The 22,100-nt window shown below is 38.8% G+C and overlaps 1 protein-coding gene across 2 annotated transcripts in view; it reads right to left on the bottom strand.

Annotated features, from left to right (window-relative positions):
* Nucleotides 1-18,110, bottom strand: part of ptgs1 (prostaglandin-endoperoxide synthase 1) — a 28,727-nt gene extending 10,617 nt beyond the window's left edge. Inside the window, exons 1-9 of one of the 2 annotated variants that reach the window (XM_047381823.1) lie at nt 18,009-18,110; nt 17,832-17,909; nt 17,051-17,077; nt 12,298-12,414; nt 11,990-12,130; nt 8,440-8,583; nt 8,187-8,368; nt 7,967-8,050; nt 3,227-3,473 (exon numbers count right to left, since the gene is read on the bottom strand). In XM_047381823.1, coding sequence (XP_047237779.1) covers nt 3,227-3,473; nt 7,967-8,050; nt 8,187-8,368; nt 8,440-8,583; nt 11,990-12,130; nt 12,298-12,414; nt 17,051-17,077; nt 17,832-17,909; nt 18,009-18,015 — 1,027 coding nt within the window. In that variant the 5' untranslated portion in view covers nt 18,016-18,110. The remainder of the gene's footprint in view (nt 1-3,226; nt 3,474-7,966; nt 8,051-8,186; nt 8,369-8,439; nt 8,584-11,989; nt 12,131-12,297; nt 12,415-17,050; nt 17,078-17,831; nt 17,910-18,008) is intronic. The other variant, XM_047381824.1, reaches the window with a different exon arrangement.
* Between the last annotated feature and the right edge of the window lie 3,990 nt (nt 18,111-22,100).

Genomic DNA, 22,100 nt, shown 5'->3' with positions numbered 1-22,100 from the left:
ATATCTGAAAAAAGGCTATCAGTCCGCCAATACCCCTTAAAGCCAGAAGCTGAAGAAGGTATTAAGCCAGTAATACAAGATATGTTGAAGTCAGGAATATTAAGAGAAGCACCTGACGCTACATGCAAGACATATCACACTGACATCGCTATTATTATCACAGCCAAACATAACTCTAAAAAGATGTGCCCTTTAAATCCAAGTACTCTAATACCTACTGCAGAAGATGGAAAACCACATTCTTATAAAGCAAAAGTTGAAGAAGACACAAAACCCAGAAGAGACATTTCTCAAACCCTTCTACCAGATTCATGTATTGTGTTTGTAGATGGCTCAGCATCTAAAGATGAATATGGAAAGAATAGAGTTGGTTATGCAATAACAACCATCGACAGAATAATAGAAGCTAAATCTCTACTCAATACATGCTCAGCCCAAACAGTAGAATTATATGCTGTAGTAAGAGCATGTGAATTACATGAGGGACAAATACTTACTATATACACAGACAGCCAATACGTTTTCGGATCAGTACATCACCATGCTAAGATTTGGCAAAATAGAGGTTTTAAAACATCATCAGGGACAGAACTAACTCATTTCAACCTATTAAAGAGAAAATGTCAGATCTGCTATTTATAGACACAGACGTGCTGAAAGACGCCCAACAGTCAGCACCCAAGACAGAAATAAAGGCCTGGCTAAAGAGAGGAGCACAGAAAAAAGATGACATCTATCAGATAGAAGATAAACCAATCCTCCCAAAACATTTATACAACACAGCAGCTACAGTGACACATTGGGAAGACCCACGTGTCAAGGGGGGAATATGTCACATCTGGTAAAGCATTAATGCTACACTATAAATTTTTCTGACTATGCAAAGAATTTTTGCAGATCATGCATAATTTGTTGCAAACACGGGGGAAGAAATATTGCCTAGTTGTAATAGATGAACCTAGTGACACATTTCTTCCCCACATATGGTATCCCACAGATTATAAGGTCAGATAATTGAACTCATTTTGTAAATAAATTAATATAACTAAGTTCTAGAGCATTAGGGTTTCAGTTAAAGATTAAGGAAAACAATGGAAGAAACAGGGAGGCCATGGCCCGAATGCCTATCCCTGGTTAAATTATGGATGAGAATAACTCCAAATCAAACTGGTCTTACTCCATTTGCCACCTACTGTACATCATTGTATGGCTCCACCCACTGTGTTCTGAGCCTGAGATCACGTGACACCAAGTTGCTGATGTGAATTTGTATTCTCAAAGAAATAGTACATGGCAGACCGTTTTCTCTGCCCTCTGACATGAATGAAATAGAGAAAGCACAACAGGAACCTTCATTAGCTGAGTGGATGAATAAAATGTTGCAGACAAAAGAAGAACAAATGTCCAGTGGTCTGCCGATAATCTCTGCTCCTATCCCACAGAACGACCTGAGGCCTGGAGACCTGGTCCTGATTAAGACACTCCACAGGAAGGATTGGAGCACTCCTCGGTGGAAAGGGCCGTTTCAAGTACTCCTAACAACGCCCACAGCTCTGAAAATAGCAGAGAGGCCTTCCTGGATCCATAAAAGCCACTGTAAGCCAGTTTTGCCGTTACAGGAGCCAGATCAACCGACGGGGTAGCAGAGGAAGTCCGGGTTCAAAGATGGCCCAGCGTCTCAAACCGGTGAAGAAAACAGCTGATCTGCACCCAATTATAAAATGGCTCTCTGTAACATGTGGACAGAACTGATAAGCCTGAGCTTAATTCTGGTAGCAGGACTCTTTCTCTATCTAAAGCAGGATCCACAGGAGGTGATACCGAACCAGAAGAGATGGACATCAGACGGGACCCATCTCAGAACACTGACGGAAGAACATGACGCACATCCATTCCTACAGAATTTCTGGTATTGTTCATGGTGGCATATGCAACACTGAACTAGGTAGAAATGCACGAAAATGAAGGGGACGATTATGATGACATGTTGTAAATAAATCACATCAAAAGCCTGAGTGTACTCATACATTGTATTTCATAAAATGACCTTACAGCAGAAAATCGAAAGAAGTTGTTGCTTAAGTGAAATGAGAAAAAGTACAATGATGACATAAACAGGGCAGATTTTTAAATTCCTTTATTATGTTTCACTGTTTTCATTAAGTATTATTCTTTTATTTTTATGATTTCAAGTATTATTCTTTTATTTTTATGATTTCAAGTATTATTCTTTTATTTTTATGATTTCAAGTATTATTCTTTTATTTTTATGATTTCAAGTATTATTCTTTTATTTTTATGATTTCAAGTATTATTCTTTTATTTTTATGATTTCAAGTATCATTCTTTTATTTTTATGATTTCAAGTATTATTCTTTTATTTTTATGATTTCAAGTATCATTCTTTTATTTTTATGATTTCAAGTATTAATCAACATTTAACTTTTAATGGTCGCCGAGGGCGGCGGGGCCGTATGAGTATTTCCCACAAAATATAATCTGTTTACCGTCCGTGGGTTTTCGCTCATACAAAGTATTTTTCTTACTCGTTTTTATATTAAATGTTTTTACTTGTGATAAAAGGAGGGACTGTTGGATGGGTGCAAAAAACTTGTTATCACTCATGTAAAAACTTTGTGTTGCAAGGCACCTGCACTATGCCTTCCTCCCTGTGTGTGTGAGATCATTGTTATCTCTGTGTGAACCAGCCTCCTTTCTGTCTCACATACACACACCCTGTCTGAACTGTCTGTTGAACTGTGCATATAAATAAAGAGATAGGGTGTCAAAAACTTTGTAGTTTCACTGCAAAGTGGGCTACCCTTGCTGCAAGTAACTCTGACTGTATCGTTCTTACCTCTGAGTTGACTAAATAATACCTAACAGGCGCAAAAGGAGACAATACCTTTTTTTCACATCGCTGTTTATTTAAAGGTAGGTTTTTGCTTCCCGCATTAATGGTGAGGTTGAATATGGGGAATTATACAAAATATGATTCAAATTAAACAATTTGATGTTGAGTTTCTAAATCAAGAGTGGATAAGGTTGTCATGCAGTTGCTAGAGGAGCAGCTGCTGAACCTGGTTTTGGATCATTTTTTTTTTTTTGTTATTATCATCCAACACATTTCTATTATACATTTGAAGCAAAATAAGACAATAATAGAAGATAATAAACAAGAATCAAAAGTTAAATCAATGTTTTCAAATATACATGTCATACTCACCAATAATGATGAGTCTGGTGGTTTGGAACAGCTGCTCATCATTCCAGGTCGGATGCTCACCCTTCAGGATGTCACACACTCTGTTGTGCTCCCTCAGCCAGATGGTGGCATACATGGTGAGGCCCGGCACAAGCCCAAACACCTCCTGACCGATGGCAAGACGCTGCTCAGCAGGGAAACCTTCAGGGTACACCATGTGCACTGGGACCTCAGAGATTGTTGGAGGGTACATCTCCCCATTTATCAGCTGTGGAACGTCAGTCATGAAGCTTTTGTCATTTTAAGCTCTCTCAAAGGAATAACCAAGAAATTCTTTACCATGTTAGATTTCCTGAGCATTTCATCAGTTAACATCTGCAAGCAAAGTGGTTTACAGATAAATCTCTGAAACCAAAATTATGAGTAAAGATAATGTATTATCAGCTCCCCCCAGTGAAAAAGTTTCGGTCCTTAACCACATTGTTACCGTTATCTTGACTTTGTCCCACATCATTCTGAGAAGTCAAGTCAAGTTTATTCATATAGTGCTTTTCAGCAACAAGGCACTCAAGGCGCTGAGGAAAAATGTTACAATGATACAGAAAATCAAACACAGAAAAGCAAATCAAAGGAAACTAATAATCCTTGGGAGTTTACTGGTGAGAGCTGGTTCTAATTCAATCTTTCTAACAGAGGTAATTAGCTCATTAAGTCCTCTATGGTAAGGAATTCATCCGGTGCTAGAAGAAAAATGAAAATATTAATCCTTGAGGTTGCTGGTATGAGGCTGTTGTGGTACGATCATTCAAGTAAGCTGGGTCACTGATATAAAACAGTTTTAGTCCAAACTTTTTAAATACTAATAATGTTTGGCTGTCAATGCTATAATATAGTTGTAATACAATCCTTTTAAGAAATCTAAAATTCAGCTTTAGTCCAAATTTTCAAATACTAATTGTCGACAAGTAACAAGATATGAAAATTTTTATAACCCCCTTGAACCTAATTTCTCAGGATGAGATGTCACAGCATTATGTCAAACAGAAGCAATTATTACAAAGTATGATGCAATGCATTGTTTTCCAGCATTATTACTCATTGCTCAAATAGCCATTACAATTCAATCATTTTCCTCCAACTCTAAACAAAACTAACTCCTTAACCGCCTTTCAGGTTGTTAGTTCTCCTCAATAGCTTAAAAGAGCTTAAACTGCAACAAAATTAAACCAAAAATGATCACAGCAACATCAGTTATTGTTTCATCAGCTGAAGCACAGAAACATTGAGTTAGCATTTAGATCATTTAGATCACTCAACAATTTTGTTCTCAAAATACGTTCTCATGATAGAAGCATTTAGTTGATAGTAATCCAGCCCCAAACCGGACAATACTCTTTGTTGGGGCCTGCCATAGCAATGCATAGGAGCAATGCACTGCCTCCCATGCAATGCATGGGAGGCACCTATTACTATTCACCTGGTCAAAACCTATCCACTTTAATGCGGCCCGAACCGCAGCGCGCACCCCCACAATATATACATATATACATCAAAACGTCCGGCTCGGTCCCGGGAGGTGTGCTATTACTTTTATTGGCGTTTTGACTTACCATGGCGACGTAATTTACGAAAAACCACCCCCCAAAATCCCCCATAGGAATGAATGGAGTCAGGGGCGGAGGAATCCTCAAGATTCACTGTTTTTGAGGCTTTGCTGTATCGCCATACTTTCACCCAGAAACACAGTTTGACTTTCAGTTTGTAGAAAAATCCGCCGGCTCTTCAGAAATGAAAATGCTTTGTTGATAACTCCTATGGTTTCTCTAAAATTAGACTCCAAGCGACACAGTTTGCGAGAAAATCACACTCTAACAGTGGAGATGGCAGTTACTACAGCGTAGAAAGAGGGGATTTTTTAAGGAAAAAAATGTTTCTGTCAAACACCCCTCGATCGCCAAGAGTCAGTAGATTTCTGTAGGCCTTCTCCCATGTATTTTCAATGAGAGCTTGACCTGTAATCCATGAGTGACACCTTTTATTTCCATAATCCTATTTTATACTGTGAATGACATAGAGCTATGAAAATCTCCATGATTGGGGACAAGGGATAGCTGTCACCCACAATTTAAAAAAATGTCAAATACCATGTACGGATTCCGAGATATTAGACTTTGTTCGGGAGCATGTTCAGGAATTTCTGCCTTTTTCTCCATTTTCCCTCTCTTTTCACCCAGTGTTATGTCTTTATTATTATATTTTCAAAAATAAAGGATGAATATTAATGTTCCCCTGTCCGTTTTGATAAAAACGGTCCAAGAATGACATCGATCGCCCCTACGGTTATGGAGTTATGGCCAGTTGTTCGGGAGCATGCGCCTCCATGTTATAAAGCCTAGACCAGGGGAGACAGAGAGTGAGGTGCTGCGTGAGTGAGAAACAGCAGGTGTCACGTTACACTGACGCTCTTTGCTGATTGGCTGATTCATTCCTCACTGTTCTATTTATAGCTCTGTGTATCTCCTACTGTATATGTCTGGATGTGATTCTGTCTTTCTTTCTGCCTCTCTGTGTCTCACACTCAGACACACACCCACCCACACACGCATACATAGACCCACCCACACACACATCCATGGATTACTATCTTTGTGAGGAATTCCCTTTATTGTCTTCATGTCTATGGCTTAAACATGACCCTACCACTAACTCTTTTCCAGCGGGACACACACACACCCAACCACACACACACACACACACACACACATCCATCTATCTTTTTAAGGACTTTCATTGACTTCCATTGATTTTCATTCATTTCTATGGCTTAAACATGACCCGACCCCTAACCCTTTGACCATCTTCATAGGAGGCAACTACATGGCGGCCATTTTGTGCATGTACTGCTGTTTCAACACCCAGACAACTGTGATTAACTCTAAAGGGCAATTTCTTTCATCACCCTTCCATGCTTACTAATGATTTTTGAAAGCTCATAATAACATACACAATGATTTCAGAAGAGCACTAAAACTTTCAAAATAAAAGCCGCAACCTTCCATAATTATTATTGATTTTTTAAAGCTGATAATGGCATACACAATGATTTTGGAATAGCAAGCAGGTTCTATAGAACTAATAGAAATAACCCAGATCTGAAAGGACAACCAAGCTGGATTTTTCAAAATAAGACAAAACATGCTCTACAAAATAAAAGCCTTTACACTTTAAACAATAGATGATTGCAGCACTGGGCTTCACACTATTTTTGAAGCTCATCAAGTGTTGGAAATGGGACTATGTTGGCCCTTTTAAAATAAGGCTTACTGAAACTTTAAAAATAAAAGCCTCAGTCTTCCAGAGTTACTATGGATTTTGTGAGCTGACAAGAGCATAGAAAAAGATTTTTAAATAGCAAGCGGGTTCTATTTAACTAATGGAACTAACCCAGACCTGAAAGTACAACCATGCTGGACTTTCAAAATAAGACAAAACATGCTCTACAAAATAAAAGCCTTTGCATTTTAAACCACAGATCATTTCAGGACTGGGCTTCACACTAATGTTGGAGCTCACCCAGTGTTGCCCATTTAAAATAAGGCTTACTGAAAATTTCAAAATAAAAGCCTCAGTCTTCCAGAGTTACTAGTAATTTTTTAAGGTGATTATTGCATACATAATGATTTTTAAATAACGGCCAGAGAAACTTTGTGGTCCCAGAAGCACGCACCAAGAGGCAGGCCCCGTCTAAATTTCTTCCGAAATTTTCTAGTCTCTCTTTAGTATCTGTTGGCTGTGTTGGGTAAGTTCACTAGAAGAGTTCATATTTTACGGGAACTTCACAAAGCAGTTTTTTACTTCAGTATCTGAAAGAGGATCTCGCTCATTGTGGAGACATTAAATTATAATTAACAACGATTTTATGCAGAAAGGAGACATCGGTATTTCCCCTGAAGAACATTATCGGTGTCATGATGTATCACTTATATTTTCAGTTTTGTGTATCTCAGTGTATGTTTTATATTTTGTTTTCAGATTACCTTTATGCTCTGTCATTGCTTCCCCAGTGTCTCCCTTGTACTTGGTTGTAGTTTTTGTCATAAGTTTTACATTTAGATCCTTTGTTGCTCTGTTTAGTATGTTTTCCTGTTCCATGTGTACACATTTTGTGTCAATTTCCACCAAATCTCTCCAGTTCACCTGCCTACTTTCCCCTTACTGGTAACCTGTTAATAATCAACCGCCTGCCTTATGGTTATTAATTGCTACCCCATTGTAAATACCTCCTAGTTCAGCCAGCCATTTTCTAGATCCACCTGTTATGTTGTCTGCTATATTCTGGTGTATTGCCTCAACTGCCCTTTGTGTCTTGTATCATTTTCTGTTAATGTTTAATAAATCAACATTTAAAATCATCCTGCCCACCACCTGCGTGTGTAACACTCATGACAACTAGGTTGTTTTCTGTGTACAAGACATGCAATCAGGCTTTTACATCATTAATCCCTTGTTTTTAGCATGAGACTCTGTACCAGCTTTCCATTTTGAAGGCTTCAGTCTTTGTATTTAAAGAGTAATATGTCAGTAAGATCAACAAAGACTTGTTTAAGCTGATTCTGAGGAGACTATGGGCTATGGATATAATTTCATTTAAATTCATTCCAGCCAAGTACAACGCTACTTGATTGGTTGCAAATACTGACGTCTTAAATCCGAAACTGCCAACAACCTGACTATACTTTTTCCAGCGTTGTATGTTATTACCTGATATTTTAACTTTCCATCTTTATGAAGACGAAGCTGATGCTGTCTTTCAAGGTCTTCTCCATATATGTTGCTTGCATCTACCTAGTTATGTAAAAACATAGGTCAGGCATTAAATTCAACAAAGTTTGACCATAACCATATTTAAATTGCATATTGTTCTCATTGCTTAACAGAAAATCTGGTTACACTTGAAAGTTAACCAGCTCATGTATCTCACCCCATGTCCTAAACCCTGGGTGAAGCCTGGGTTAACTTTGTGACTTGTCTTGAAAAACTGGTGGGTGAAGTGTTGAGCCATGAAGGCAAACATCAGATTGGTTCCCTGAGGATCCGGCCTGAATTCCCTCCTTTTAAAGTATCTCTCACTGAACTCTTTGGCATCAGGAAGAACAGGTTTACCTGTGAAGAAATACTCAGTTTAAGATCTCCTCATTACTAAAATAGTTCGTCCGATGTTGTTAAGGCCTCACCTTTGGTTCCCATTGGCAAAGGGCAGTCTTCGGGTATAGGAGGGAGGAGTCGGGTGTAGTAAGAGAGGTTGTAGTACGACTCCCAGCTGATGTAACCATACTTCGTGTTGTAGGTTGGAGGGCTGGGAATAAGTTCATTTCTGGCTGTAGCAAAAAAGGGATTAGTTTATTGTTTATATGAGGTTTCAGACCTTGTTCGGACCATTTTCATGTTTTACCATTTCAGAAAGCATGCTGGAGGAAATTAACTGAACTGAGGCTTTAGATTTTTTGACAACAGTGCCATCTGAAATGAAGAAAACTGAAAAATCAAAAGGCAGAAGATGACTTACAGAATTAAACATTGCTCTGTTCCTATGTAGATTACTGAGTTGAACTTTGTTAGTGTTATATTTCAGGAAACAAGTTGTCTTACAATTTCAGGACCGCAAGGTTGTGTGTTCAAGAACATCAGACTTGGGTTAGACCACTGGTGTCAAACTCCAGTCCTCAAGGGCTGGTGTCCTGCAATTTTTAGATGCATCTCTGCTTCAACACACCTGAATGAAATAATTAAGTAATTAGCAGGACTCTGGAGAACTTGACTGCATTCTGAGGAGGGAATTTAGCCATTTGATTTAGATGTGTTGGACCTGGGACATATCTAAAAGTTGCAGGACACCAGCCCTCGAGGACTGGAGTTTGACACCCCTGTTAGACTGACTAGGTCTAAGCTCACTTGTTATTGTTTTACATGCTGGAGGTAGGCTCTAAGTTTTGAATGTTAATCAGACTGGTGTCCAACTCTTATAGGTAAATATTTTAAACACCTTAGGTGCTTCATCCATCCATTTGCCATACCTCCGTCGTTGGTGGTGCTTGTTTTTAGTGATCAGTTTGTAAAACATGAGCTACATCATGGAGAGCTCATCAGTGCACTACAGGGCAGCACACATACACACATGCAACCATGTATGAACATACTCACACTTAAGGGCAATTCACATTTAAGTGACCAGTAATCTTTCAATGCATGTTTTTGGACCAGGAGTCAATTTTTGAGAGCCACTGTCCTTGAATGCATCCCCTCTCCAACACACCAGAATCAGTTTAATCACTCTTTTAGCATGCATTCAAGTTCTGCCTGATGATGAGCCCTTCATTTGATTAATGCGTGTTTAACCAGGAGTGCATCAACGTTTAGCATCAATTTTCAAAATACAGAAAAAACAGAGAGAGAGAAAGAGAAAAACACAGACATTAGGCACAAGTGCTCTTGTAAAACACAAATCTTATCAGTGTAAAGGTTTGGTGAGCAGTCAAAATTTCTAAGAAACACTGCCACTGGTTTGTATGGGTTTAACCCGATGAGTAAGATCTCTCCTTATCTTGTAATTGCTTATTATAATCGGTTACGTCTGTATCAGTGGACCTACATCACGCTCCTGCTACTGTTTATACCACAATCAGAAAATGGTTGCACAAGTTTACCATTCCTTAAAGGGTTTCAAGATGGAATCCTTTGCTCTATGAGAAAAAAACATTAAGGCTAGACAAGAGACAATCTAGACAGAGACCAGGACTTGTATAATAGTGTTCTTTGAATAGATGAGCATATAAATATTGTTATATGTTATAAATTATTTGGACACCAAAACTGAAGACATGTCTGGCATAAACCAAATAGCATTTAAGGATAACACCTTACTCCAGCTGCATAAAGCATTAAGCTGGTAGTGTCATGGTTTTCTGGAGCTTTGCTACAACATGCTGCTGGATTTGGCCAGCTCACATTCTTAAAATTCACCATGTATTTTACCATGTATCAGAGGGTGAAGAAGAAGTTAAGAAACTTTACCCCTTTATTGCAAGTCTTACCTACTTCAGCTAAAATATCTTCTGTCAGATGCTTCTTGCAGCCATCTACGTTTCTCTGTCAAACTCCTTACTTCCAGATGAGATGTTTGAGGGGTTTCTTGCATGTAAATCCAGTTTGAAGTCACCAAACAGCATATCGGTGCAACCAAGATCTGGGCTTCGACCCATTTCAAGACTTTGCAATTTTTGATTCTTGGCCAGTCCTTCGTGGATTTACTGAAGTGTTTAGAATCATTGTCATCTTGCAGGGTCCAGCTCTGCATCAGCTTTTTACAGATGGATTTATGTTTTCCTCAAGCAGCTAGAAATGCACTTTTGTTGAGTGAAAGGGGGTTAATCTCTGCTGTTTAAGTATAATTAAATCACTTTCTTTTCCAGAGCCACAAACATGAGATTAATATATGAACATTTTTAAAACGGAACTTGATATTTAATGAGGTCTCCTAGGTTGTTCCACCTGACTGTAGTTGATTTCCCTCATTGGATAGGTAATCTCTTCAGTGATTTTATATTATTTAAAAAAGTGAAGTTACACATTTATAGACCCAGATTACAAAATGCTTGACAACAGTGACTCAATCTGATTTATCCTGCTACTTTCACAAGATGAACGTGTGGAGGACCCAAATATAGACATGAGGAAGGCACAGGTGGATGCAAGAATAAGAATTTGTAATAAGTCAAACAGAAACTTCGAAAACAAAGTCCAAGTCCTAAACTCATAAAACATGAGCTAAAGTATGTGAAACTAAATAAATCCCAAAATAAACCAGGAGCATAGAGGGAAGATAATTGAGCAGATGAACCACCATTGACTGAAGAGCCAAAGGGGTATATACGTATACCAAGAACAACTGATCAGTGGAAGAAGAAACAGGCTATTTCGCACAACTGGAACAGCTGATTGAGAAACCAGAGAACAGAGAGAATGAAACAGAATGAATGGCAGAACGATAACTAAACACAGACAGTACACAAACAGAACACAACTACACATGAGAAGGAATCAAAACCAACAGGAGATGTGGAAACCATAAAGCAGGAAGTAAAGAGAACACAGAATACACTAACTAAAATAAAAAAGGAAACTATCCAATATGAACTCAGAATTCAAGAAACCTAACTACACAACAGAATAAACTAAGTCCAACACATGCCAGCAAATAAATAAAAATGTTAAAGCATGTCACCCCTAAAAAGGTTAGTTTGTATATGACAGAATGAGAGACTAAAACCGGTTGCCAATCAGGCCTCTTAGTAGTTTTGCTTTTGGCCCTTAAATGCATTAGAAAATCTTTTAAGGCAACAAATGTTTGAGTAAGTTTGAGAGTAGTTGAGATTGTTGTTTTTTCTGTACATCTCTATATTAAAATCTCAAGAAAAAACACAAGTTCTGCTTATTTTGAGCTGAATAAAGCCCTCATTCAAACCAAACTAATAACATCCAAAATCTTTGTGAATGGAATAAGCTTTTGAGACAATACCAGCATAAAACACAACAAGTTTAAAAAAATAAACCTTTACAAAGCATTTTGAAACACAAATGAACAAAAGTCTTAGTCTTAAAAAATATGTCATCAGTTAATATACCAGAATTGAACTGAAGTAAAGGGAAAAAGGTACATTATCAGTATCATCTGTCTGAGTGTGTTGAAAGACTGAATAGTTTTGTGGTTTTGATGGTTTAACTTACCAATCAGCACTTTTCTCATGAAAGTGTCTCGCAAGAAAGAGTTGTTGACAATGCTCCAGAACCACTGGAAATTAGTCAGAAGGAAATGAACCACTGTGGGACTGGGCTTCAGCATCACATAAATTCGGGTCCAGAACTCCGCTGTACAGAAGAGTAAAATAAAACATGCCTCTTTACATAGAAAAGCACAATTAGAGATAGATTTAATGTGCTGTGTAGACAATGAAACATAAGAACTGTTTCATTAGAAGGTACTGAACATCAAATTGTGCTTGAAATAATGGATGCACAAACTGTTATGTTCTTACGAATGGTGCAGTTTTCTCCGTAGAAGCCTGTGTGGGTGCAGTCACAGTTGTAGTCGTCTGTACCAAATCGCACACACACCCCTCTGTTCTGACAAGGGTAGTAGCAACAAGGATTTGCTGAAAACACAACAGTTTGCACAGATATTGAATAATTATACTAAGGTATGCCTGTAAACCAAACAGATTGCTTCAAATGTTAACGTAGTTACTGGGTGGATATTTAGCTTGTTAACTTTTACGCCTCATAGAGTACCTAACCATAACTTCTAAACAATACTTGTACAAAACATCTTGTGGATAGTTAGGATGCATGAAAGGCCCTCTTTGAGTCACATAATAGCTGCAGCTTCGTCCATCCACTCATCGTCTATACCTGCTTATCCTTGCAGAATCGCAAGTGGACTGGTGCCTATGCCCAGCAGTTTCCCCTTGAGTGAAGCATGGTACACAATCTGCACCACAGTGCAGCCCTTTGTGTATGCATAGTGACCAAAAATGTATAAATCAGAGATAATGAAACAGCTATTTAAGAAATCTAAATTTCTACTGAAATTGAACATGTTGGGGTCCAACATCTGGAGCCACAAAAACTTACTCGATTGAGGAAAATTAAAACGAGAGATCATATTTCCCCTATTTTAGCTTCCCTTCATTGGCTCCCTGTTAAATCCAGAATAGAATTTAAAATTCTCCTTCTCACATATAAAGCCCTTAATGATCTAGCTCCATCATACATCAGAGATCTGATTGTTCCATATGTTCCTAACAGAGCACTTCGTTCTCAGACTGCAGGTTTACTGGTGGTTCCTAGAGTCTCTAGAAGTAGAATGGGAGGCAGATCCTTTAGTTATCAGCTCCTCTCCTGTGGAACCAGCTCCCAGTTTTAGTCAGTGAGGCAGACACCCTGTCTACTTTTAAGGCTAGGCTTAAAACTTTCCTTTTTGATAAAGCTTATAGTTAGAGTGGCTTAGTTTATCCTGAGCTATCTTCCTTATTTTCTTCCTCCGCCTTCCTCCCTCCCTGTTGGTTGGAGTAAGGGGGAGTCAGGTTTAGCCTAAACTGACTCAGTTATGGTTGAGGTGCAAACACACCCTCCATTTCTGCTACCTGTATGACCCCTTCTCTTTTCCAATGGTTATAATCAGTCTGACAGAGAGAGATATCCCAATCCTTGTGGTTTTTAGTATAACAATGACCATCAGTGGGACCCTTTGTGGGGTTCCTTGAGACGACATTGTTGTAAATAAGCGCCATTTAACTAAATAATCTGAACTGAAACTATCTGTGCAGTTATGCTGCTATAGGCTTAGGCCGTTGGAGGACATAATGACCACTTTCACCCTCTTTGCTACATTCTCACACTACTCTCCAATTTTCAGAATCAGAATCAGCTTTATTGCCAAGTTCTTACATACAAACAAGGAATTTGACTCCGGTACACTTTACTCTTTGGTTTTGTTTTTGCATTACAGAATATACATATTTACAATGTACAATATACACATATATAATAAAAAGGTGCATTGGCAACATCTGTATGCTGTTGTTTTGTACTCTATTGAATGTTCAACAGAGAAACAGCCCGGGGGAAGAAACTGTCTGTGGCGGCTGGTTTTAGCGAACAGTGCTCTGTAGCAGCGGCCTGAAGGTAAAGCTCTGAACAGTTTATGTGCAGGGTGTGTGGGGTCTGCAGAGATTTTAGCAGCTCTTTTCCTGACCCTAGACCGGTATAAGTCCTGGATGGAAGGTCAGCCCTGATTATTCTCTCTGCATTCCTGATTATTCGTTGCAATTTTGCATTATTTGCTGTTATTTCAGCTTTTAACCTTGTTCTCTCTTTTCTCTTCCTAGAAGCTACACCTGGCCTGGCTCTGTGTCTACCTGTGACACCTTTCTGGAGAGGGGCATCGTCCGAGCTTCTGCTGGCAACAACTTAATGCTCACCCTCTACTGATGATCCACATAGCCCTGTCTTTTAGTGTTTAACCCTTTCTCTCTCCTAGACATGGAAATTGACTGAGCTTTTACTGTGACTAACTCTATGTGCTCTCTTTCAGACTCTAACCTTGAAAACTGGCTCAGAGTTTATCTGTTCTTTCTTTCTAGGTGAAACGACTAAAGGATCTACATCCATCAACATTTACTTTTCCTTCCCATAGAAAGGACTCCTGAATCAGTGCTTCTGTGTTCTTTTTGTGTCTCTGCTCTGTTCTCTCAAACCCCCAGTCGGTCGTGGCAGATGGCTGCTCACACTGAGCCTGGTTCTGCTGGCGGTTCCTTCCTGTTAAAAGGGAGTTTTTCCTCTCCGCTGTCGCTACATGCATGCTCAGAATGAGGGATTGCTGCAAAGTCAACGCCAGTGACTGTCAACTGTCTCTACATGCTCATCCAGGAGGAGGGAATGCTACAAGTCTCTGACTCGATGCAATTTGCTGGGTTTCCTTAGACAGAAAAACTTTTTATCCAATTTGAATCAATAACCAACTTTGACTTCACTGTTCAAATATTAGGATTAATAGGAATGTATGTACCTGACTATTGTGAAGTGCCTTGAGACAACATGTGTTGTGAATTGGCGCTATATAAATAAAACTGAATTGAATTGAAATTGAATTGATTTATTTATGTTTTTTTTTGGTGAGAAGCCAAATTAATTTGAACTTGTTTAGTCTAATGCTGCCAAGTGTTTGGTCTTCACTCTTCTTCTTGACCAACGTGTCACTCATTTCCTGTTTGCGTCTGCTTTCAGAGGCCTCAAGTTATTCTTGCATGATTTTACTCTCAGATCCCATGATGACTGTGGTTTTCAGCTTAAACAGTAGTAACGTTATGCTCAATCACCACTGGATGTGTAATTTCTTAACCGATGTGGCATTAGACAGAAATACTGACACTTGCTTCTCCGTGAACCCAGACATTGCACTCAGGAAGTGAGGACCCAGACTACCCAGGACAAATAAAGGTTACAAAACTCTCTCTGTTAAGACATTTTTTACAGGAACTGGATATAGATACACACAGCTACTAACATCTAAATCACACAGTTCAACCACTTCCACATATCTTTAACACATGCTGTATCAGGGTTTCCTGCTCTGCCTCCATACAGATGCTAAGTGTGATTATGTGACTTTGCATATGTGTTTCATTTTCCTTGTTAGCTGCTTAGATAATGTTTAGGTTACTAATAGAAGAAAGTATTTAAATGTATGACGTTTTAAAGTTAAAATACACTTTAAATTTATTTATATAGCTTATGCATGTGCAGTATTTATTTTGCTGCTGTTGCACATTCAGTCCAAACCTGCCTTTAATAGTATCTTTAATAATATCTCCATGTCGTACTTTGTCTCATGTCCCGTTTTGTTGCAGTCTACAGTTGTGTGGACATTTCTGAGGTAAGTTTTACTGGCATTGGTATTATGTCATAATGCTAAAATTATATTGCAAAAACAAGACAATGTTGTGTTATACAGACTGTGTAACTACTGATTTTAACCACATTATTTGTGCCTTTTAAACTTCTTTTTCCCATATCAGCATCATTTTTAAACTCAAGCAATGCTACTGCTCTCATGTTTTGAAAAAGAAACTACTCTTAGTTTGCCACAGTGCCTTTCAAAACAAGTTGCACACATTTTCATTTTCTGTCATATTACAACCACAAACCTTTTTGTTTTTATTGGGCTTACATGTCATGATCTAGAGGCGTTGGATATGTTTTTTATTTTGGGTTCATGTTTTTCAAATTTTTTCTTGTTGTTTATTATGTTCCACAGGTCTTGCCATATCTGTTCATTTTCTGTGCTCTGAGACCCTTTTCAGACCTACAATAATTTGTGCTTTCTACTTCTTTTCTTTTAAATGTTTTACCAAGCAGGTGATTCACAGTAAAAATGTTTTTGTATTTTTAATTGGAAAAGAAGAAATGTGACCCCTGAGTACTTTCAACATGGTGATTTTGGCTCGTGGAGCAAAACACTTGGACTACAACAGACTTACATCAAAGGCACTTAGTTTTCTGAAATAATTTCAACACCTATCCTGGAGTCTTTGTCAACTCTGAAAGCTCCCAGTTGAGCAACCTGGAGTTTGGAAGTTGATGTTTTTAAGCACATGCAGGCCCTTCCTCCTGGATACATTCTAAGTCAGATGCATATTGACGGCCCGCCCATCACACCCCTGGGTCATTAGAGTCTATTGTTTAGTGTGAGTTGTTTACTTGGTCACTTGGTCTTATAATGCAGAAAAAAAAAAGAAAACCCAGAGAGCAAAGTGTACCGAAGTGTTCTCTATTTTGACAAAGTTGGCTTCCTTCATCCCTCTTTCAAGCCACTTGTCCTCTGTCTGAAATCTGTAGATCGTTTTCATCGTAAGGTTGTCCTTTGCTCATGAGTTGCAAGTGCACTGCTGAATCTCGCCTGTACTGTGCCATGGGTTTATGCAGTTGTTGTTTGTTTGATCTGATGTAGACGTCAGAGCAACCCTAACTACATAGGTCACAAATCTGGTTTGGTGCCTCTATCTTTTAGTCATCCTCCAGAATTGATAAAGACTCCTTATATAAAACAAATCAAAACAGTGGAGGAAAATTAAAATTAAAATTAAAACTGCAACACATCTTCTCCTTGGTGAAACATGGTGGTGGCAGCATCATCATGTGGAGATGCTTTCTTCAGCAGGTACATGAAAGCTGGCCAGAAGTGACACAAAGATGAATAAAGCTAAATACAAGTAAAGCCCAGAAGACTACCTGTTAGATGCTGCAAAAGGCCTGGAACTGGAGAGAAGGTTCATCGTCCAACAGGATAATGGTGGTACATATACAGCAAAGGTTAGAATGGCCAAGTCAAAGTAAAGATACAAATCCATTTAAAAAAATCTCCATATTGGATTGCAGAGAGCCAAGAAACCATATATTCTGCTCTTTGTAAGAAAATCTTTAAGGACAATTTCTGGTTATAAGCTCATGACCTTAAGCTAAAGCACACTTGCGTTACGCTGTAAGTTAATGATCCTAACCACACCAGCAATTCCACTTCTGGCTCCATTATGGCTCCAAAACAGAAAAGAAGATTTTGGAATGGCCAAATTAAAGTCCATTTGAGACAGAGTGGCATGACCTTAAACAGACCGTTCATGCTGAAAAATCGCCCAATCTGGTTGAATTAAAACATTTTGAGGAGAAGCAATAAATAAAATTCCTCCAAAACACTCTAAAAGAATCACTGTAGGTTACTGCAAACGCTTGATGGCAGCTACTGCTGCCAAGCGTGGCACACACAGCCGTTACATTTAGGGGACAATTCCTTTTTTTCAAATAGGGCCAGTTAGGTTTGGATTAATTTTCTCCTTTAACAAATGAAATTATCTTTTAAAATTTGTATTTTGTATTTACTCAGTTTACCTTTGTCTGATATTAAGATTCGTTTGATGACCTGAAACTTTTAAGTGTGACAAAAAAGCACAAAGAGAAGAAATGTGTAGTACTTTTTAACAGCACTGTATGTGACATCAGTAATATAACTGCTCACCAGCACTTGAGTCAGCAGCATCTGAGGATGAGCTCCTCAGCAGCACTATACCCACCCAGATGGAAAAGAGACTAAACCCTGTAAACATTTACAGAGAAATAAATAAGAATTTAATGCTATTTTGATGTACCTTTGACAGTTTATCCAAAAGATGTTCTTTGTAGTTTTAGGACTCACCTTTCATGGTTGTTTGAATGAAATTGGAGTTGTCTGAAGACGTCGTTTCCCAGACAGTGTTATTCTTAGAAACGGTTGAAGGCTGCTTTCCTCCAGCTGACTGTTAAGTGTCAAACTGGCTTTATAAGATACCAACAGTGGGCGGTCACACTGCATCTACAGTTCCTCTGTTTAATAGATTTTAACAACTTAATGCAAGTTTTTTTAAATTCAGTATTTTACACTTGTATTATAAGCCAAATTGTTCTCCTGTTAGGAATTAAAATTTGCGGGAAAACAATTTAATCAGATGCAACCCGAATAGCTTGTAAATAATACAATTTCCTTTTATTTCTTAATTCAAGCACACGTCAACTGGTAGCTGAGGGACAGATTAAATAACTTTGTTTCCCCCTACTGGCGAATTTATGCAACGTCTCATTGAAGGGATCTTTCAGGAGTCCGTGTTGTAAATTGAGCCTTTGTGGCTAAAAAGTATCTGCTTAAACAGGATGCTTATTTGCACAGTAGATGCAGCATTGATAAACAAATAAAAACTTAAACGTGAACGTTTACTATTTAAATAATTGCCAGTCAAATACAGTCCATGTTATGTTTACGAAAGTTGACAATTTCTTTTTTTTTTAAAAAGAGCAAATCCTCCATTATTAATTCATAATTAATTTAGAATACATTTTTGTGGCAGAATATATAGATAATCCCTGTTTCCCAGTTTCTGTTCCATGATTGCTCCCAAACAAGAAGCTATCAAACACAAGTGTGAGCTTTGTCTGCACACATTTCAGGATTTGCTTCTGTTAATGTTCTTGTTTAGTGAAGTTCAGTCTCAATTCACTAACCCTAAAGTTTGCATTCGTTTTGATGAGGTTACTCTATTAATCCCCAAGGGGTTTTCATGACGTTTGTGCTCGAAGTTACATGCATCTTATCAAGCGTTTCTCAGAAATTACAAACTGTATTTAAATAATCATTATGTTAATAATTATGTTTATTAAATACGAGTGATTCTGGTCTGAGTCTGAGTTTGGTGGAGACACTATTTTGTGGAGTTTGTTTACTTTCTGAGTCATCTGCTTGTAGTTTTAGCTGTGTTTGGTGTTTGTAGAAATGGTTTATATAAGCATTTGCCAAGATTCTAACATTTTTTGAAAACCACATGTCTATGTTTAACTAAGGAAACTTATAGTAATAAAAGCACAAAAAAAAAAAAAATCCACAAAAGTAAAACTTTTACCCCAGTACTGGGGGTTGGGGCTTAATTAAACATAGACATAGTGTCCCAATTTCATCAAAATAAGATGTTGCATGTTTGTAATCTCTGACACTGTTACATCTTAAAGGACACATTATGAACTTTAAACTATCTCAAAAAAGCTCCACAAGAATATCTCTTTTTGGTGGACAAAAAAAGGCCTCTTCTGATCCAGCCATTTGTTGTGCTCCACTTATCCAAGTCTGGGTCACAGAAGGAAAACCCAGACATCCCTCTCCCCAGTGACCCTTTCCAGCTCATCCTGGGGGATCCCAAGGTGTTCCTGGGCCAAAGGGGATACGGTATACTGCAAAATATATCCACATCTTTCAGTCATGTCCCTTATCCCATGACTGTAGATGAAGGTCTGACTATAAACAGACAGACTGACCCCCAACCTGGAGAGAGCAGTCCACCTTTTTCTAGTTGAGAAGCATGATCTCATCCTGTCTGCTTCATACGTTGCTGCAAACCACTGCAGAGCATGTTTAAGGTCATGGCGTGAACATGCTGACAACAGATCATCTGCAAAACACAAAGATGAGACTCTAGCCTTGAGGTCGTGTCCATGAACAACACAAACAGGATCTGTGATCAAGGACAGTCCTGGCAGGGTCCAGTCTGACCTGGGAACAAGATCAACTTTGGTCCGAGAATGTGGACACCTTTGGGTATAGTGGAAGTGGATTACCCTTAGAAGCAACCACAGAATCCAAAACAAAACAACATGGGGAAAACAAATAAAAAAATATATTCAGGGAGGATAAAAATGGATTGCAGGCTGATAATGTTTTAAGCGAAAATGACGTTTTAACAGTTAAAATACAATTTACACCACAGGTTTCTTGATAAATGTATAATCTTTTTGTTGTTTTTTTACCAGGAAATCATAAGTTTCACAAATAATCCATGACAGAAATATGAAACATTAATTTTCTGAGTGCTAGATTCAGGAAAACCCAAAATAAAGCAGCTCTTTAATTCTCATATTGCCTTCCCAATTAATCCCAGGATAACATCCCTCTAACATGGTGCTCGAAGAGCTGTAGGCATGTTTCAGAGCCAAAGTAAACCATTTTCCTTCACAGATAAACTTTGTTGGACTATTTTGACTTTTTTAAAATCAAATTCAGAAGCTTTTTTGTTTCTTTTTCAGAACCATGGAACCTTCCCCATTAGATTTTTTAAATTAAAGCAGTTTGCTGACACCGTTCGTTCCTGGGCATTCAGGAAACCAACAACTCTATCTTCAAAGACCCAACTGTATTTGTGTTTTACTGTCTTTCTTAGACATGATTGATATATAAAAGAATGAGACGCATCAGGAACTAATTATCAAATCAGCGTTTCCTGCCTTACGAGTGCCTGCACGACTCCTTTTGGCACGGGGCTCCTCTACCCGTTGCCATGGTGTTGTTGGCGCAGGCTGCCGGCCCAGGCCTGCTGCTTCCTATAGCATCTTTGATAATTGAAATCAGATGCTCCTCTGAATGAAACCTGCACCGGGAGTAACCTTGAAGCATTTATTTTATGGAGAAGATGTTTAGTTAAGCCATGCTTCCCTCTAAAAATGAGGCTCGGCTCAACTATGGTGATTAATACGACGGGTAAAAGCACTGGAGGCTGGTTCCTGGTTTCTTCCTTCCTCTGGTTCAGGTTACAGATTAGTAGACTTCCTGTTCAGTTGTTGAGCCATCCAATCAGACTGACAGAGCAGGGACAGATGCACAGGAATTGTGTGTTATCTCAGACGGACTTTCTGACAGAGCCACACAGTGCTGAGTCCTTACAGCATCATTTGTTAAACCTGGTTAAAGCTGCAGGCGATGGTGACAGAGGACAGACCTCCTCTGGAGTCAGCTGGTGGTCTGATCCAAACACCCAAAATGCAAAGCTGCATGACTAATGTTACTGATCTAAACAGCAGATTAAATAACTCCTACAAGAAAATTCAGAAATACGAACCATCTCTAAACACAGATATGGACAAGATGGTTGCAAGTTTTGGACCTTTTCTGCTTGCAATTTAATAATTCACAGGCGTATAAGTGTGGCAGGGGTGATTTGTTTTCCCGCATGAAGTACATCAATTATACTGTATGTATGTATGTTCTTTGTCTTGGAAACACCCTGGGATCCTCCAACCCCCTCCTACATAGGACTCACGTGTTGGGTACAGAACTGTATCTGGAACACAGATGCAACAAAGATTTTTGTTGCGGGTGTTTTGCTTCTTAATCTCCTACTACTAAGTGGCCAGATGGTAAAAACACACTTTTATGCTGTAAAAACTTCTGTCGCATGGAGAGCTGAGGTGGTCCTACTGCTGAAGATGTTGCTAACAACTTATGGATGCAGATTTAGGGATATCCAGCAGCCTTGAAGGACCTGACAAAGAAACCTTGAGCCCCTTAATTTTAGAGTAGCTGCTCTAAACCCCATCTGACATGTTGACAGTTGTGAGCATGAACTAGAACAAACTTCATCTCTGCAAAACCACCCGTGCTACTTGTTGCATCTTCTGCTATAATACTGTGCTCATATTTGTTTGGCTGAGTCGTGAAGGCTTTCCATTGCATCATTTTCTGTCCCACCTTCCAACTTTCGCCGGGGTGATTCCCATCCCCATTCACCTTTCTCTGACACTACTCGACTGCAGTCCCACACAACCGTGGGGATCAGCAGAGCCACAGGATATTGCAGCCGGCATCAAACCAAACACACGATGGGTCCTGCTTAAATTCCATTGCTGAGCCTATTCAAAGTGACAGCTTGAACACTTGCACTCAGAGCTGGGCTGCCAAGGGAGGAGGTGTTGGAGGAGGCTGGGTGGGCCATGG

Source organism: Girardinichthys multiradiatus, chromosome 12 (genome assembly GCF_021462225.1).
Source record: "Girardinichthys multiradiatus isolate DD_20200921_A chromosome 12, DD_fGirMul_XY1, whole genome shotgun sequence".
Taxonomy (NCBI): Eukaryota; Metazoa; Chordata; class Actinopteri; order Cyprinodontiformes; family Goodeidae; genus Girardinichthys; species Girardinichthys multiradiatus.
Note: the sequence above shows the minus strand (reverse complement) of the source record. Positions and strands in the feature narration are given on the sequence as shown.